Source organism: Lissotriton vulgaris, chromosome 5 (assembly GCF_964263255.1).
Source record: "Lissotriton vulgaris chromosome 5, aLisVul1.2, whole genome shotgun sequence".
In the NCBI taxonomy this organism is placed as follows: domain Eukaryota; kingdom Metazoa; phylum Chordata; class Amphibia; order Caudata; family Salamandridae; genus Lissotriton; species Lissotriton vulgaris.
In genome coordinates, this window is record NC_141693.1 from 548,857,471 (window position 1) to 548,874,900 (window position 17,430).

At 46.0% G+C, this 17,430-nt stretch overlaps 1 protein-coding gene across 1 annotated transcript in view; it reads right to left on the reverse strand.

Moving 5' to 3' along the window:
- The window catches only part of TUBGCP2 (tubulin gamma complex component 2), a 465,124-nt gene that overhangs the window by 276,168 nt on the left and 171,526 nt on the right, over positions 1-17,430 (reverse strand). The window contains exons 6-7 of the mRNA XM_086921996.1: positions 3,873-4,080; positions 275-474 (exon numbers count right to left, since the gene is read on the reverse strand). Coding sequence (XP_086778122.1) covers positions 275-474; positions 3,873-4,080 — 408 coding nt within the window. The remainder of the gene's footprint in view (positions 1-274; positions 475-3,872; positions 4,081-17,430) is intronic.

The window sequence follows — 17,430 nt, forward strand, 5'->3', positions numbered from 1 at the left end:
GATTCTAATACTGGTACAATGTTCACATCTGACTCCTGCACTGACTTTTTTGACATTTGCAATACACAATCTGATTTCCGGTGTCCCTAAAGCTTCATCTTCTCACTCCCCACCCAGCTCTGCATTTCTTAGCTCGCCACTCACTTTCCGAAGCTGTTTTAGACTTGTACAGTGTTTGTGGAGCTTTTGAAAGACAAGGGTTTTGAGTTCAAAGACCAGATGTGCCAAAAAGGCCAATAGTGCCCCTTTCCAGAAACACCTCAATAACACTCACTGAGCAAAGCCAGGATCTGCATTGTCCTCATTGTGGGCTGGATATAAAACCACAACTTCTGTAGGGAGAGTAGGCCTTGCCGCTGCAGATGCTCTAGTTGTGTAATGAGAATCATGTACTCCTTGAAGAGGGTCTGCATGGCTGATGCCAAGGCATGGTTTACCTGCCCATACTCGAAGGACGACTTTTCCTCTATAAATCTGGAAAGAAAAAGCAGAAGTTGCCAGATGAAAAGAGAATAGCTAAGCACACATAACGTGAATAAGGCAGGGAGGGGTGTTTGATGTAGGTTCAGGATGGCTAGACCCTGTAAAAAATGTTTGCATATGTACATAAAATAAATTAATACAAACTTAATCTAAATGGAACTCTTTTATATACCAAGTCGCCATGCTGAAAATATGGAGTTCTTAGAGCTACATTGGACACGTCTGATCTAAACGAAGAGCTGAGATGTTTAACTGAACTGCCCCAGAACTCTTTGAAAAGGGAGTGGTGAGGGAAGAAGTGTTATTATTCACAAGGTCCCTGAACATAATGGGAGTTAAAAGTCTTTATAAACCATAAATCTTTAAGCGTGGCCCTTCCCTAAAGCCCTGCAGTAAAGGTTTCCCATGAAACTCTGATGGTAGGCCGCTTCATGAACCCTCACAAGACAGGATGCACCATGAACCCCTCGCATAGCAATAGTCGTCCTGAAGCCATGACGGGGCAGTGTTCCTCCTGAACACCCAACTGCAGGATTACCCAGAACCTCTCACAGAGCAAGTTTTTAATGAACCCTGAAACTGCAGCAACACTTCACAAGTCAGGCCTTGTCCTCCTGGAATGAGAATAACTCTACTAATACTGTAACTGCTACTGCTACTACTACTACTACTTCTACTAATAATAATATGAATAAAACCTGGACTTATATATATACACACAAATGTATTAGGCTTCAAATCACACTTCTTGAGTTTCGAAGTCCAGTAAATCACAGGTGAACTATTACCAATGTAATTGTACTCAATGTACCAATCCTGGAAGAATGAAAGACTTAGTCTGTCTTGTTCAGATTCAAACCCACGAATAGTACATCACTGCATGTTTAATATTCAAGTGTTCAACCCACTAAGTCACTTTGATGTCTCTAGGAATGTAGTGGGGCACTGAGATGAGGAAGGCTAAAAAGTGACTATTAGCAAGTTAAAGAATATTTCAGAGATTCTATGCTTGAAAGCGATTTTTCTATATTTGTAGCATTAAAACAGCTTAACAGAAGCACTGGAAGATTCCTTGGTGCTGGTGTCTGGACTGTCTTGTGTGCAGGGCTCCTTGAAACACTGGAGTGCAAATGTCCCTGCGAAAGGTGGACGCAGCTGACCTTTCTGCAGCTTTTGATATGGTGCCAAACGAAGTCTTCATTCAGAGACTGTATGACATCAGGGTGCATGCACAGGTATTAAAATGGCCGAAGGGGCTCTATCTTTAAGAAAGACTAAGTGGTCTCTGTTCCGCCATTTAAATCATGGAAGATAAATAATACCTGTAGGGTACTTGAAGGATCTTCTGGAGTCCCACACTTTTTAACATCCATGTGGTCCCCTAGGTAAAGATGGTGAAATCCTTCGGATTTGAGATCCTGTCTTATGCCCACATTAGCCAATTAGTGATATCGGTTGTCCAGCACACTGAGGTAACAGAACGTAGCATTCATGACTGGATGAAGAAAACTGCCAACCTGGATGAAACTAAATTGTTTATAGCTTAACAGAGGTAAGACTGAGATTAAGCTGTCAGACAAAAACAAGTAGATCTGGTCAGACGACTGGCGTCTTTCCAAGCTGTGAATGTCCCTATTCCTAAAAAGGTGGAAAATATTCTGGGCGTCCTTCTGGATTATGAGCTCCCTATGGCTAACCAGGTCAAATTAATTTGTAGCTCGTTTTGGAATTGTTCGTCTGTTTAAGGAAGTAGTTCCGTGGCTCCCTACTGACAGCAGAAAGTCCATTACAAAAGTCCTTATAACTGGCTAGCTAGATAATGGAAACACACTCTTGGTAGCCATCAATGACTCACTTCTGTCAAGGCTGCAAGTGATTCCGAATGCAGCAGGCAGACTGGCTTGTGTTCTCACTTCCAGTACTTCTTCAGGCTCAATTTTAAAATCCCTACTTTGTCTGCCTCTGTCATGCTCACAGAGCCTTGTACGGGTAAGGCACAGCTTATCTTCCATCTAGAATATGGTTTTTATCATCCAACCAGGAGCCTCTTATTTTCCAATACTGAACTGGCATCTCCAAGCCACATCTGAACATCTCTCGGCATAAGTGGTGCCTTTTTTTTTCTGGCTCTGCACGACTAGAATTTGTTACAACTCCAAATATACACCCGTCAACATTTCACTTTGGTTATTTTAAGGTCTTAGGGGCATATGTATCAAAATCCGTTATTGCGATTCTCAAATAGCAATTTTTTGAGAATTGCTATTTGAGAATCGCAAAACGGGATGTATTTAAAAATTTGCACATATTTTGCAATTTCTTCATATTCCATAATTGCGATTCGCAAATTGCGAAATCGCAATTAAGGAATACCTTCCCATTCATTCCTATGGGCCAGGAGGCCCATAGGAATGAATGGGAAGTCATTCTCAATTTGCAATTAGAGAATCGCAAATTGAGAATAATTTCAAGGGTGCCATAAGGACACCCTGTTGCACCCCCTGAAAAGAGCATGTGTGCGCATATGGCACACATACATGCCCTAGGGGCATGTATGTGCGCCACATGGCACTTTGAAAAATGCCAAATAGTGCATTTTTCAAAGAAATCGCAAATTACCACCAACTTAAAGTTGGTTGTAATTTGCGATTTCTTAAGGAGAAATCGCACAACTTGGGTGCTTGTTACATAGCATTTAAGGAATCGCAATTTGCGATTCCTTAAATGCTTTCGCAAAATTAAGGAATCGCAAAACTAGCGATTCCTTAATAATGCAATACGAAAAAGGCTCATACATCGCGTTTTGCGATTTTGTATTCGCAATTGCTTTTTTTTGCGAATGGCAGTGTTTGCGAATACAACATCATTTGATACATATGCCCCCAAGTCAAAAACACTCTTCTGGTTGAAGCATTAGCACCGGGATACGCCAGTGGGAGTGAGTTGTTGCACTCTATAAATGCTATGAACATAACATAAGGGAAGAGAACATTACAACAGAACAGTTAGATGGCTTTATATATTTGTCTCAAATTACCTGTTTGAGTACCATTAACAGAGTTAAGTCGGTGAAGCAACCCCATCAAAGAACTATGTGACCACCATGTCACAGGTTCAAATCCTCTCAAGGCAGACCAAGCTTTCCTTTTCTAAGAGTCAATAAAATGAGTTCCACGCAATGGGGAGGTGATGACAGCCGAAAGAGGAAATTCATATTTTGGTGCACACCTAATTAATAGTTTTTACTATCATGGTTGCTGTTAGGCAGTTAATTTCAAAGTCAATTATCCTAGTTATTCACTGGGTGTGACAGCCATGCCCTACCTCAGTCTTCATCCAGTGTGCTTTGTGCCCTTTGGTGAGAAAGATAAATATCCACGGTTTCTTACCTTGTCACTTCAGAATAGTTTGAAGCCACTGGCAGTATCCGCATCACCAGTTCATTGACAGATGGGTCCAGATTAGAATCCAAGTTGAAGGACCGTGGCTGCTTATCAGACAGAGGCTTCGCAGTCACATATCGGCCTTCAACACCAATCAAGACATAAAGCAAGTCCTCCACAATGGCAGTTTCCTGGGCAGCTGGTAATAAGTTACCTGCAGAGACAATGCACAAATGATTTCTATGTCGAGAGTGCTATGTACGACAGTCATCGGTCAATTTGAAGGTTATAATAGCAATTTAATTTGAAATAATTTCTATTATTCTGAGTGGATAAGGTCTCCTAAAAACAGTTCTTTATAGTAAATCCACTCCTACTGAACACCTGGGGCCATATTACAGAAAGTGCATCAGGGCGCAATAGGTGTGTGCGTCAAAATTCAAGAATGAGGAGTAATTTAAAGTTTCCTCCTATTCTCATACGAAGCAGGATATTCGATATTTCAAAGTAGCAATCACACCATTTCTAAGCTGACCTGGAAGTTAAATTGGCCAAGTTTGTGCTGTTCGAGCTGCATCTGCTAGAAAATGAGGCTTGACAAAACAAGGCAGCAGTAGCAACACTCAGCAAGAGATTTGTTTCCCTTGAGAAAACAAATCCAGTATTTTCAGAAAATAGCTTGAAAGCAACTCCTGGAGGCTGCTGGAATTTTAAGTGTTGCCCTCACTAGATCTCAAGAGTAAGGAATTTCTTAGGTTCGCACATGAATTCTGGAAACTACATTTCTAAACAGTCCCATGATTGCATTAGGAGCCACCAAAATATGTGACCAAAGAGGGAGATGCTGAACTGCCCCTATGTGTACAGTGTATTATCAAGATATCCTACTGCAGCTATAAAATAGGAGTATCGTTGTCTTTTTCTTATGGCGGTATGCTCTACTACAGATCTATGGCACAAATATTAAACAGCAGAGGTGAAGTTTAAGTAACAACCACACAGCTTGAATACTCTTCCATGATCAGAGTAAAAAATACAACCTATTATGAGACAAGAAACTCCTGTGGAGATTGCTGGACCGATATGAGAAAGACAATCAAGAAACTGTTTTGAGGAATGATGTGATAGCATCTGTCTGAACTGAAACCAAATGTGTTGGAGGCAACAATGCTTTGTGATTCTTCTGATGTAATATTAATGGAATACTTTGAGATTCAGAGGTATTGTTTCATTCTAACCAAGTTTATTAAATACTTTTCAGACCCCTATAAGAAGAAAGCCAACATCCACTGATGAGGCTGAATCTCCTGACATTGTTTAATCAAAATAAATAACATTAACAAATTACAGCAGAAACTATGGCTGAGCAAATGTCTCAGGAATACCCAAAGTGGAAGTCCAATTACATCACATTCCAGAAGAACTTTACATCCCCAAGTTCCTTAAGCAAGATGAATACTTATAAATTAACCCATAAACACAAACAATGTAACACCCTCCCCTTACACAACATCACACAAAGTGATTTTACAAAACCTTCGACCAGCGACTAACATCACAAGAGTGTTACCACCACATGAGAGGAGTGATGCCATCACTGTGGGGCTGAAGTCACAATGGTCTTTGCAGGTGTGTGTGCCTGTTATATTTGCCTTTGCTTTATGTCATGATTCATGTCGCGCGCTGCACTCGCGCTGCTCCACTTTGTGACATGTCCTGTGTTCTATACAACGGTTGGCAGTTGCCCGTTTCATCTTGTACACGATGGTTGGGTTTTCTGCTTCGCATCTTAAATAAATTATCCTGTACTACACGGCGCTGGTGTGCCGCATCAACTTTGTTTACAACATTTTTGGCGACTGCTGAGGGCGGAGGATAACGTGCGGAAGATATCTGCTAGGAAAGACGAAGCGAGGAAAAGAAAACCCGACCGGAAGAGTTACCTTCGAAGAATAAGCGGTTGAAAGTAAGCCTCGACGGAAGGTATGTCGTAAATCACTCACCGTGAAGGGAAGCGTGCCCAAGACTTTATTTTCCCAAGCGCGACGGAGCGTTAACTGTTGCTCCTTGGCCCGTCGACGCAGACAACAGCGCCCCTTGCTGCAAGTGGTCTTAAAAGGGAAATTATTCTTGAAGGCTATACCAGTGAGCCCCACTGCTCAGAGGGCGGAGTATATTAAAAGGGAAACGCACAGCCAAAGGGAAAGCGTTTTTAAATAAAATACCACCGCTATTCTTTCTACAGTGACACACTCACTTCCATGCAAGTTCGCTTGTGTGTGTCACGTTGATTTTAAAACGTTTGCAATTAAAGACCACCGTCGTTGGTCAAGAGCAAATTCACAGTGACACACTCACTTTTAAATCGATCTCTACAGTGTGCCACTCAAACTTCAGTGACACACACACTTTAAGTAAAGACATTGCGAACATTGCTGTCTGTGTAAAATTTTGCCTGTTTAAGTTATTTATATCGTAGATTGTGTACTACTGCAGAGTATTCACTATGAATGTGAGCAATGCTATTCAAGCGCCCATTCCTTTCCTGAGTGCCCCTGGTGAACCCTCAATGGAGTGGGATGACTGGTGTGAGGCGTTTGAGAATTACATAATTGCTTTAGATGGTACAAAGTTCTCTGCCATCAGGAAGAAAGCTTTACTGCTGGGTGCTCTAGGCAAAGAGGGTCAAAGGGTATTTAAATACTTACCAAGTCCGCCTCTTGACATTGATGATGTTTACAAAGATGCTCTGTTTAGACTTTATACTAGGTTTGCTAAACAAGAAAATGTTGTAATGCGCAGGCACAAATTTTACACTGCCCCTCAGAGAGAAAGTGAAACTATTGATGAATTTGTTTCTAGGCTGAGGGAACTCTCTGTGAAGTGTCAATTTGGGAATATCCAAGATGAGATGATTCGGGACCAATTAATTGTGCAATGTTTTAGCAAGAAAACACAGGAAAAGTTGTGGGCAGCTAAAAACCCCACCCTTTCTGAGGCAATTACCATTGCTAAAGTCTCTGAAGAAAGCGATAGGTGTATGAAGGAGCTTAAAAGAATACAACTGGGACACACTAGTTGTCAGGAAGTTGCAAGCCTACAGGCAGATGCTTCAGAAAGCATAGCTTTAATACAAGGGAGGCAAACAAATAAGGGGGGGAAACCCACAACCTCATTTAATAAAAGCGTGACAAGCAAGTTTAAACCAGCCACACGTTCTTGTAATAGGTGTGGAAGCCCGTTTCACTTAGCTGACTCAAAGAATTGTACAGCTTTGTCCAGGGATTGTTTAAAATGTGGGAAGAAAGGGCATTATGCACGAATGTGTAGATCAATTGGCTCAAAAAAGGTTGCTATGGTTGAGGCTGAAGTTACTGATGATGAAGCAGAGGTTATGATGATTACGTCTGCTGGCAACCTGGAGTCAATGGGGAATGTTGTCTTATCTCGGCCTAAAGCGGATTTTGAATTGAATGGTGTCATTGTTAATTTAATGGTGGATACGGGATCACTGTACACAATCATCCCAAAGATATTATACAATTCTTCTTGCTCTGGTTCAATTTTAGTGAAGTCTGATATCACATTAAGGGGTTACCAGGGTGTGAGCATTGGTGTCCTTGGATACTTTTAGGCAAGTATCAAGTTTAAAGGGAGGGTCACTCAGGGGAAGGTTTACGTGTCCCCACATGGCCCTGCAATTTTGGGGTGGTTACACTAATATGAACTTAACATAAGGGTGAACCCAAGAGCTGATCCACCTGTAATGTGTATTGACGTTGAAACTGCATGTAATACAGTCCATGATAACTTAGAAACTATTCTTAAAAAACATGAGTGTATATTCAATGAGAAGTTGGGGGAGGCCATTGGCTATCAGCACATCATCAAAACCAGAAGAGATATAGCACCTGTGAAACACACTGCAAGGAAAATACCCCTTTCTGCAAGAGATGAGGTCAGGAAAATCATCAAGCAGTTATTAGAGGATAATATAATTGAGCCTGTGGAGGCCACACAGTGGTTGAGTCCAGTGGTGATCACACAGAAACCGGACAAATCTTTGCGCTTCTGTGTGGACCTGCGGAGCCTTAACAAAGCGGTGATAATGGATAGCTTTCCGCTTCCGAACATAAATGAGATTGTCCTGAGTTTGGGTGGAGGAAAGGTATTTTCAAAGTTAGACCTTCGCAGTGCATACCATCAGGTAAAGCTCCATCCGGACTCAAAGCAGTTTACGTCGTTCATCACACCGGAGGGTACTTACCAATTTAAAAGACTCCCTTTTGGCCTCTGTTCTGCAGCCAGTGCTTTCCAAAGGATCATTACGGATGTATTAAAAGACATTGAAAGGGTAGTATTTTTCCAGGACGACATCCTGATTCATGGTTTGGATGTGGGTGACCATGATGTTATTCTGGACAAGGTTCTTTCTGCTCTTTCAAGGGCTGGTCTAACATTACGCAGGGAAAAGTGTGTGTTTGCTGTTAAAGAAGTGGACTATTTAGGGTACCACGTATCTGGCCTTGGCATACAACCCAAGAAAGACCTTGTAAGTGCAATATGTAATGTGTCTGAACCTGATGACAAAGACAAATTAAGGTCTTTTATGGGCATGGTTGAGTACTATGCAAAATTTGTAAAGAACTTTGCTGAAAAAGTCGAACCTTTACGTATTATCATGCGGAAAGGGAAAGGTTTCACTTGGGGTGCAGATCAGAGGAATGCCTTCCTATTGATCAAACAGAACATATTAGATGCTAACATTCTGTCAAGTTTTGTGCAGTCTTATCACACCTTCCTAACTGTTGATGCTAGTTCCTTTGGGATTGGTGCGGTCTTAACACAGAAAGGGGGTGGCAAAGAGAACACCATTGCATTTGCGTCGCGTTCTCTGACTGAGACCGAAAGGAACTACTCGGTCATAGAGCGTGAAGCTCTTGCAGCTGCATGGGCAACTCGCTATTTTAGGGTGTATTTATGGGGAATCACCTTCACACTCAGGACTGACCATAAGCCCCTATTGAAGGTTTTGGCCCCTGGCGGGATTAGGAACTGCTCTGGGAGGTTAGCGAGACTTGCTGTTTGTGTACAAGAGTTTACTTGTAGGGTAGAATATTTACCCGGTTGGTGCAACAGTGTGGCGGACTGTCTTTCTAGATTACCTGACACCAAAGAACCGCCCAAGGAGTTAGTGACTGAGAATGTAGTCGCGTTCTTAGATGACTTGGAAAGTGATTTACCTAGCTCCATATCTAGCAGGGAATGGATTGAGGAAATGGCGAAAGATCCCATTATGGCTGGCCTAATCAAGATGTGCAAAGAAGGGGTGTCAAGGCAGAGCACTGTCTCATCTGCTCTTAGGCCTTATGTTCAGTTACAGGACGAGATTTCTTTACAGGGTGAGCACATCCTTGTGCGGGGAGAGAAGTATGTACCTCCGACATCCCTTAGACCCCGCATCATTGCGCTGGCGCATGAGGGTCATCTTGGCCAAACCCTTACTGGCAAACGTGTCAAAGCGGATTTTTGGTGGCCAGGTGTAGATGCACAGGTGAAGGGTTGGGTTGAGCAGTGCCAGGCATGCAGGGAGTCTGAAAAGAGGTTACAAGTTTGTGCTAGTAAAGATGGCATGGGGAGGATCATTGCAGACGATGGTGTATGGCAGAAGGTCTGCATTGATTTCATAGGTCCTTTTCATGATCTGACTGATGCTGAGAAATTCGCCTTTGTTTTGGTTGACTCAACTTCCAGGTGGGTTGAGGTCGCTTTCATGAAAAGCATTACTGCAGAGTCCACTATCAAGGTCCTTGATGAAATATTTCGACGTGAGGGCATTCCCTCAATGGTGTTAACGGATAATGGTACGCAGCTTACCTCTGCCGTTATGGAGGAATATTTTGCTTTCCTTGGTTTGAAGCACTTGCGTACATCGCTCTACAACCCACAAGGGAATGGACTTTGTGAGCGAATAAACAGGCTTGTTAAGGGTACTATGCAGCTCGCTTTAGCGTCAGGTCGCCCTGTGCAGAAGGAGATCAAGGAAATGCTGTGGGCATACCGCACTACTGTTCATAGCAACATGTCTGTAACACCTTTTGAACTCATGAGGGGGAGGGTGCCAGGCACTAAACTCATTCCTACTTGGCTACATGAGAAAAGAAAGGGTGTGGGGGGTGACTTCATGGGGAAAGCTGTCTCTTCCAAAATAGCTGAAGGGGACCTGGTAAAAGTAAAACCTGGGGGCAATCAAAGGATGTTCAACAAATTTAGGGGACCCTACCAGGTAAGGTCCGTGGTTGGCAACTATGTTAAGCTAGAAAATGGTCAGACGTGGAATCTCCGCAGGGTAGCACTTTACCAAAGAAAGCCTAAGTCTGTTCCTTCAGTTCAAATTTCTAAGGATGTGATTACTGATAGAGTTTGCAGACCTCTTCGCTGCAAGGTGGCTCCTGCCTATTTGAAAGACTACGTGTAACTTCGTCTGTTTAAGGGAGAATGTGGGGTTGAATGGCTTGTTTTATTTTGTTCTGCATTTCCCAAGACCAAGTGATGTGTTCAATGATGCTTTGTTTTTCTTGTGTTTCACCTTTTCTTTGTAAAGGGTTACTATGAGCTTTTTGATTTACTTATGCTGTTGTATCCTTTTTCCTTCTCCGTTTAAGGAAAGGAGATGTGTTATATTTGCCTTTGCTTTATGTCATGATTCATGTCGCGCGCTGCACTCGCGCTGCTCCACTTTGTGACATGTCCTGTGTTCTATACAACGGTTGGCAGTTGCCCGTTTCATCTTGTACACGATGGTTGGGTTTTCTGCTTCGCATCTTAAATAAATTATCCTGTACTACACGGCGCTGGTGTGCCGCATCAACTTTGTTTACAACAGTGCCGTATTTCTTTTTTGGTTCACCCAGAATCCTTTGCGCCCGGGTGGCGTGTCAGCTGGTCAGAGTCACTGGGGCCGACGGAGGACGCCGCGGCAGCCTGCACCTAGGTGAACCGAGGCCTGGCTGAACTGCATGGAGGCGTGTCTGCCGAATAGAATCACTGGATTTTCGTACGTGAGAGCATTGTTTGAAGTATTCAGGGTGAAAAACGGAAAGGAGCTGCAACCGTGAGCCCGGAGGTTGAGGCTGAGAGCAAAGCACCCGGGCGGTATATCAGCTGGTCAGAGCTACTGGAGTCGACGGAGGACGCCGTGGCAGGCTGTTTCTTGGTGTATCAAAGCAGGGTGAAGGAGCAAAGCAGGGTTTGCTGCTTTTACAAGTAAGGAGTGCTGAACTGAGAAGCTAAAGGGCTCTGTGGAAAAAGAAAGGAAGGATGGATGCGTGCACAGGGGTTGTGCCGTCTTTACAATATGCAAGCTGCGACTGACACCGCCATTAAGTAAAAACACTGCTACAAATATAAAGCGGCGCACATAATAGACGTTAAAGCCTCAACCGGGTTTCTTTGCTTTCTGTGGGCTGTTCGAGGTGGAGAAGAGCGCAAGACCTTAAGATCCAGGGGGTTACCTGTCGACAACGACCCGATTCCTACAGCGCCTATACCCGGGGACAGGACTACACTCCCCAGGGTGCACTTGTGCTTACACACTTGCAGACTCAGGGGAGGCGTGGACATCGCGTACAAAAGCTACTCCCCAAATCCGCGGCGCGGGCCATAGTCCCATCAGGGCAACAGCACCCCCCGCCCCAAACATCCCGCAAATAACACACAGACACCAGTGTTAGATTGGGAGAAGTTACTGCAGGTTTATTTTATTACATACAACATTATGTAATCACGGTGGGTTATCTTACGGGCGATCAAAGGGCAGGCCGCATTCTCGCCACCTGCCCGCCTGATGAGCCAAGCAGCACAGTGGCGAACCACCCATCTGCTGCGTCATTATGGTAATAACTCTACTCACGCCCCTTGCGGGGCGTATCTAGGCAAACCCCCGGTTGCACAGGCACACAACCGCCCGAAGGACTACTGGGGCGCCGACACGAGTTTCCGGCCTCCCATGAGGTTCCAGGTCAGGCTCTGGCACCCCTATGTGCCAGCCTGAGTACAGTGCTGCACCTCTCTGCTTCCGCCACAGCCTGGCCGGCGGCCACCGTCGCCGTCTGGGCCCCCCACCACTTTGCTACCTAGGCAACCTGCCACCTTTACTCTACAGATCTTCTCTTTAAAACAAGAGGAACAAGCCCAGACCGACAGGTGAGAGGTGGACCCCTTCCACCTCAACGAGACCTTTGATCCTGTCCTAAATGGCATAGGCCCCTCTGTCACTAATCTGCAGATTAACCCCGGGTCCATATCCCACTACCACAATAGTGTAGACCGACCAGGTACGAGGGGTCATACCCCCAGGTGAATGACCAAGTGCAAAATAGGGGGGGGCCCCAGCTGCTAGCGCTTCCAATTTGTACAATGGAGTTTCAGCGCAAGCCACTGAGACCCAACCACAAGCCTCACACAAAGTGTCCGAAGACTACACCCAGGTTAGGATTCAACTTCTGCCGTAGCGCGGTCCCCAGACAAACAAAGTATAATATATAACTTGAGTGGTGTCCCATCATTAGAACTCAGGAATGCACAGGTAGAGACTGCTGGCTACACATGCCCTCGTGAAATTAGCCTGAAGGCTGCTTAGTCCAAGCTACCTCTAGGATAACTCGTCTAAAAGGTTGACATACAACCACCAGCATAAGGGGTTGCCTTGACTGATACAGGTGCCCACAGCATTGGAGACATCATACATCATTCAAAATAGCTGCGCAGGCAATTCCAATATCTTACATACACCAACTACTCACTGTACGGGTTGCAGTATTGCCACCTGCCAGCTATCACAGGAGGAAGACAGGCGTCGCCTGCTGGATCATGAACCTGTGGCAATTAACCGCTTGCACCATCGTTACCCAAAGTGATGTCGAAAGGCGGATGCGCCAACATACTGTAGTGCAATCAGCTCTACTCCTGCCGCTGCTGAGCGGCTCTCTGATACATCCGACCCAGGGAAATGGAGCATACTTCAATTGCGTGTCCTCTTCAGGGAACGTGAGAGGGCATGCCAAGGCCAACGAACCCGGTCGCCAATGGCACTACCACTGTGTACTCCACTTTCTGTGCCGCAACCCTTGATAGATGCAACTACCTCCCCCGCCTGCTGCCCTGGCTAAGGCACGGGTGGATATGCCTTAACTGAAGCGACCAGGTCAAAATGGTCAAAACGGTCCCTCGGGTAGAGAGGCCATGCCAAGGTCAACGGACCCTATCGCAAATGGCTCCACCCCTGTGTACTCCACTTTCCGTGCCACAACACTTGAAACTACCTCCCCCGCCTGCTGCCCTGGCTAAGGCGCGGGTGGATATGCCTTAACTGAAGCGACCAGATAAAAATGGTCAAATCGCTACCTCGGGTTACCCCAATTGACTGACATCGCACACCATTCGATACCTTGTGTGAACATGGCCACCATAGTATGAGCAGCGCCCTGTGACGTATATGGCTTAGTGGCCGCTGATGCACCAGAACGGTGAGGAAGTAGATACAATACTACAGAGTCCTGACCAGGACCGACCAGCAATCACTAATTGCCATCAATGGCGCCTGCATCAAACTGACATCCCGAAGGGCCACATGCATAACTCCTGTTGGCGAAAGGACCATGTTAGTCACACAGCGAGACTCCGCTCTAGCCATAACCCGAAACCAACTTGTTCCAGAGCATGCCACCCGGCGCCAAAACCAGCCCAAAAGTTTACACCGAATTCCAACCACCACGGCAAGGCACCATACAACAGGCTTCTCACAGTGCGCGCCACCCCGGTGCCAAACAGGACACCCGGATACACCCAAACTGCCCAAACCAAGGGGGGGGGGGTTCTAATGCTGTGAATGGGGTGTGAGTGGAATTCTCCGTACCGAGACAAGCTATTAAAAAGTGACTGACAACCACAGAAGTGACTTGCAGAAACTGTTTGCGCTGTTATGCTGTGGGCGAGGCTGGCGCATCACCGGGTCCTTGATGACCATGTCCTGAGTGACGACCCAAAGTACCAGGGCTAAAGCAGCCCTTGACCGCGGTGGTGCGGACACAATTAGAGCTACCGTACCACACGAACGCAGGCGCAAATCAAACCGCCTCGCACCTACACTTCCAGATGAAAGGAAGCTACCCAACCTGACATGCACTCATAGAAAGCAGAAGGAAGGATTAAAACAAGCACCTACTAGACCTCAACCTAAATACCATGTAGCGGCTTGAGCCTACCGCGGCGTAAACTGACCGCCCTGCGCCAGACAACTGTTTGTGAACCAAAACATGCGCACAAAAACGTTGGCTACAACCCCAAATAATCATAATACATTCTTGACTATCCAAGACTGTTAGAGCTTCCGTTTGCGCCGCTCATGAACTCAGCCTCTGCTGGCCTACGTGTTTATTCCAAACCAAACTTAAATGCTTGAGAATAACAGATTTGCTCGAGCATGTACTTCAAAACCGGTTATCCTCCCGCTGAGCCACTTCTGCTCATCAACACTCCGCAGTCAAAGTGAAAACAGTTTGGGATACAATCTGGCGAGGCACCTAAACCCATCAACGTGGCACACCCTTTGTCAAGAAACATCTTCTAACTCCTCCTGACATAAACTTACAGCCCGAAGCAGGTGAAAAAGCATTGAAAACTGCGGCCAACAGCATGGATAATTGACCCGGCCCCAATGGGCCAATATGGCCGGCGACAAAGTACATGGGTCTGTGTCATAGTACAACGTTCAAACTAGACCAAAAATGGCCCGGTTTATGATAGCCAAAACATTCGCGCGACCGCTTAATTATCTCAAAGTGTGCGCAGACTTAAGGGATTGATTTAAGGGATCCGAACTGGCAAGGGATGACAAGTGTTGTCGGAACACGGATATACTGGCAACTTTATTATGCCCACGATTATACATATATAATTGCCAGTATTGATATCTCAGCCTTCCCCAGACCAGCAACACCTCAACGTAAGTACCATCCATGAACCGACCGCACGTGGTGTTCATAGAATGGCACTTACCGCGCCTCAACAATACAATGTGTGTTACAGCCCGCACTCAAGAAACATCATGCCCTAGTGCACAACGTGCTAGACTTCAGATGTAGGCATGCTCGGCGGCCGACATTGGGTTTATGCAGGGGAAGAAAGGGAGTTAAGAGCACAGGGTAGAAGAGTGGCATCAAAGGACAGTCACAATTGAAAACTTTCACGACCAGGTGTCAGGTTAAAATTCTATTGTTTATTCTGGGTGTGAACTTTAAGTTCCCAAAAAAAGAAAAAAAAAAAAAAAAAAGCTTGCCGGCGGCTACAACTTCCTAATGCCGCGTGTAAAAAGGTGCTGGACCCCACATGACATGTTCTGCTGAGACCCGGATGGCACATCTGGCATACCCAAATAACGCCCCGCTTTTTTGACTTAATAAGCAACGAGGACGACCGCGTATGTACAGTTGAAAACACCCTCTGCACAAAGAATTCGCGCCTATCTGAGTTGCCCTGTGCCACACTGAGATGAAGTAATAAGTGCGGTAGATTAAAACCGTACTTCTCGCCCATATCCAAGTTTGCAGGCTGTACATCAGGTGATGTTGCCGATCACACCGAGTCTGAGGCCAGCCGGAGGCCTTCCAGAGGCTAACAAAGGGCGTCTACCGGCACGAGCCAGCCCGTGCTCATGTGCTCACTAGCTTATTGTGCAAGATAAATTATCTAGGCTTACATGCCCCGCAAGTCCGGCTGTCCCAACTGAGGTTGGCCAGCCCCAAGCCACTGGCGCTCGAAGCATCCCCGGGAAGCCGATGTGAAATATGAGAGGGGAACCCCGATGTAGGTTTGGCCCAGGGTGACCGGGTGAAACGCGACCCAAGGCTCGAGGCCCCGCGAAGAACCCTGTTACCAACACAAAAATCGCCCGTGCGAGCTCGCCCACATATTTGACGTATACTTGCGACAGGTGTACATGACACATACTGGCACGGGCGTGTACGAGATGTGGCAGAAATCGCTAAAGAGAACGCGACCCCATGCTCGATCCCTAGCTCCAGCCCAACGGCGTCAGCACGACTCGGCCCAGGGTGGTGCGCTACCTTGGAAAATGTGCATTTGTAATGCGGAGTATCACCCAAGGATACCACGGCACCGTAGAACAGATGTTTACTGTTATATCACTCAATGGTACTTATTTCATTGATCTCCAAAAGATGAAAAGCTGAGGGACCCATCAGGAGCATAACCTGAGTTTGTTAGGTCGAATACAGGCCCAGAAGTGGGCGCATTAGTCCACAAAGCCACAGACACAGCAGAATTGGTAGCGGTATTAATACTAAACATTCAAGGCACATGCTGGTGCAGATTTGACCAGGATCCTTTGTGTGAACGCGGCGCTGGGGCTCGAACCCCCAGGTCGGCCGGCAGACTCGACCCAGAAGTGTGGAGCGCTTGCAGGAGCCGCTTTCTGGAATGCCTGAAAGAGTGGGCAGGTGGGGGCTGTGTGGAGAGGGGAGCTCGCCCCGCCCTGACTAGGTCGGCATAACGATAGCTTGACCGCTGTCAGACGGATGCCTGTTTAGGAGGAGCTCTGGACACGGATGCATATGTATTTATCTATTGCAAATTGTTTATCTTTCTCCTGGTGCAAGGGACCCTACAAATACAGTCTTTGCTTTTTGGCAGGGGCTGATATTTCTTAGACCAAGGCCTTATATTGCTAAATGTGTTGTGTTTTCGTGGTTCCTTGGGCTATAACAGCTCAGCAAAATGAAAATTCCCAGTAACGCATCCGCAGCTAGCTTTGGAATTGGATGTGTGCGTGAACGAGAGGCTGCAGCTAATCTAACAGATATATATGCTGCTCAAAACAATGTGATGTCTCTTCGACCGGGGCCAAGCAAGCTTCCCCCCGTCGCGGATCCACCTTCCAAGCTCCTGAGTGGATGACGGACCTATACAAGACACGCAAGTTGCCGAGGGCATGACGGAGCAGGCCCCCCGGATCCACCTTCGGCCGAGCAGCTGGTTACATGCTCTCTAAGAAAAGCAGAAGCAGTCGTATGTCTAACGTTTGTATGACTTGAATTTTGACTGTCTCGCTCCCATTAAATTTCCTTTGAAGGAGGGGGGCAGTGGCTCACTTTGGCCATGCCAAACATCTCTGCACGTATATTCACTATGCCTGCTATGATTATTGTTTTATGCGTTCAGCCACAGTCTGCTCAACTATATTCGTTCCAGGAATTGGAACAGTGCCCCAATTTACCTTATCTCTAGCAGCTGTTATTGTTATGACTGAAGTCTGAGATCCTTAAAAGATGCCCCCGTTACATATTTATATAGCGCTAACGCGACCAAAAGGTATTGGAGCGCTATCCACGAGCACCGTATTTACATTATACATCCAGGGACGTGAAATTAATCGATGTGCCCAGAATCACAGGATGTGGACGCGACCCGAGGCTCGAACCCTGGTTTCAGCACCAAAGGCGGCAGACTAGCAGACGGATCACATCCTCTTCCTAATTTGTGACGA